Source organism: Bison bison, unplaced genomic scaffold, assembly GCF_000754665.1.
Source record: "Bison bison bison isolate TAMUID 2011002044 unplaced genomic scaffold, Bison_UMD1.0 scf7180017864203, whole genome shotgun sequence".
Classification (NCBI taxonomy): domain Eukaryota; kingdom Metazoa; phylum Chordata; class Mammalia; order Artiodactyla; family Bovidae; genus Bison; species Bison bison.
The window spans coordinates 7206467-7208693 of NW_011494775.1; the positions used below are offsets into that span (position 1 = coordinate 7206467).

Here is a 2227-nt window from a genome sequence, read left to right on the forward strand (position 1 = left end):
GTGGGAAACATTCCCCATTGGAAACATTTCCCAAGTACCTCCTGTGTGCCTGGCCCTGTGCTGGGCGTGGGGACGCACCAGGGGCCATGCAGGTCCTGAAGCTGTGGGACTGACGGGTGGGGGAAAGAGTACTCCAAGCCCGGGGGCGGGGCAGGGGAGGTGGTAGGGGTGGGAATCAGTGGGGAAAGAGTAAGGCCTTTCTCTGGAGGCCAGTGGAGATCATCCCCAAGCTTTGCAGTAGCGGGGAACCTGTTAGTCAGGGGTGAGAAAACCAAGTCAGAGGAGGTGAGTGCCTCTGTGACAGATATAGACCCCTGGCAGTGAGCACAGGCCCCGCGGGCCTTGCCCACAGTCCCCACAGTGCTGTTACCATATCTGATGGTGACAGCTTGGCTAGCCAGGCCCATGTCTTTACAGGGGAGACACCGCCCAGCCAACGGCCTGGGGGTGGGGCACAAGGTGTTCAGATCAACACTACCTCTAACACTGCTTGAGTGTTAACTGTATGCCAGGCATTGTATCCCACCAAGCCCACACACAGCTCCAGGAGAAAGGTGCTAACTATGCCCACTTCCCAGGTGGGGAAACTGAGGCCTGAGAAGTGGCAGAGCCAGTTTCTCAGGCCCTGTTGCTGGATGGGTGACCCTAGGGCAGCCCTGCCCCATCTGAGCTGATGTTTCCTGTCCAGTGGAGCAGGGTTGGGGGACAAGCCCCAGCTCACACTCTGAGCCCCACCCAGGCACGGGGGCCTAATCTGGAGTCAAAGCCCTGCCCTCTGGTGTTCAGCCTGGACTTGGATGCCTTTGGTGATGGGGCACTCACCCCATGTCCCACAGGACATTTGCACCAGCTGTTTTTTGGGTGAGACACCCAGTTCCAGGTGGGGAAACCAAGGCTCAGAGAGAAGCAGTGACTGTCCTAAGCCATCCAGCAGAGCCAGACTTCACCCCCAGCCCAGGGCCACCATGCCTGGCCATGCCCACCACTGAGCGACCGGCCCAGCCAGTGCCCCTGTCCTTGCCCTCGTCTGGTGAGACTAATGAGGGCCTTGAGAGCCCCAGATGAAAGCAACTGGGAAGGGCAAGGTGATTATCTGCCCTAATGGAGGTGATTCAGGCAGTGGCCAGCACTGCCTCAGCTCCCCCACTCCCACTCTGCCCAGTCTCAGAGCTGCAGGGAGACTGAGACAGGCCTGGGGTCATTGACCGCCCTAGCCTCCCTTTTATTGCCAATCTCCTCCTTCTCTTTCTTTGCCCCTTCATCTCCTCTTACCTCATACATTCCACAAACACTTATTGAGTGTTTCCTGGTCAGGGCAGCAGGGATGTGACACCAACTCAGTGAGGTTCTGGGCACTGTAGAGCCCCAGCTCCATACCCCCACCTCCCACCCCAGGCCCTCTCTGTGCCTTAGTTCCTCATCTGCCAAGTGGGTGTCCAGGAAGACATAGAGGGGATCCCAACTCAGAAGGGCCCTGAGTTTGGTTTTGCAGCGTGGGGAGTTCAGAGTTCAGACTCAACTCTACCCTCACCTCATTATGTGCTGGGCCCATGGAGGCTCTTCCCGGAGTCCCAGCTTCCCCTCCCCTTCCTCTTTGGAGCCCCCGTGGTCCCAACCTCAACTATCTCTCTGAGACCCTTCTGCTGATGAGCCAGGCCTGGAGGTGGGAGCTTCCCCCATGACCTTGACCTCAACTGTTCAACCCTCCTTCCAAGTGGGTTGGGCCCATTTTATAGTTGAGGAAACTGAGGCCCCAGACGGGAAATGACTTGGCCGCCACCACGCAGCCGAAGGAGCCTCCAGAACCTCCCTCAAGTGAGAGAAGGAACGAGAACTGTGCATAGAACCTGAGCTGGTGTCACATCCCTGCTGCCCTGCCCTGCCTTTGCTATTTGCCTTTGTCCGCCTATCTGCCCTGTCCCCCGCCCCCGGGCAGCGGCCCCGGCTACTCACTGTCAGGGTTGTCTCGCCAGCGGGTGCCTTGCACGCGGCCGCTGGGGTCCACGAGCAGGAAGAAGTGGGTGGAAGAGAAGAGACGCCGCCAACGCACGTCGCCCTCCAGGTGCGGGTAGCTGCGCGGTCTCCGCGGAGTGTTTAGTGTCCCCGCGGTGCCGGGCGCCCGTGCCAGCAATAGCCACACCAGGCCCAGCCATAGGCGGCCGCGCATGGCCACGCGCCCAACTCGCTGCCCGTTCTCGCCTCCCCGCGAGCATCCGCGGCTCTGCCA

The 2227-nt window shown here is 60.1% G+C and overlaps 1 protein-coding gene across 1 annotated transcript in view; it reads right to left on the reverse strand.

The window, feature by feature from the left end:
* Nucleotides 1–2227, reverse strand: part of FGF22 (fibroblast growth factor 22) — a 2755-nt gene extending 528 nt beyond the window's left edge. Inside the window, 1 exon segment of the mRNA XM_010844606.1 lies at nucleotides 1954–2227. Coding sequence (XP_010842908.1) covers nucleotides 1954–2167 — 214 coding nt within the window. The 5' untranslated portion in view covers nucleotides 2168–2227.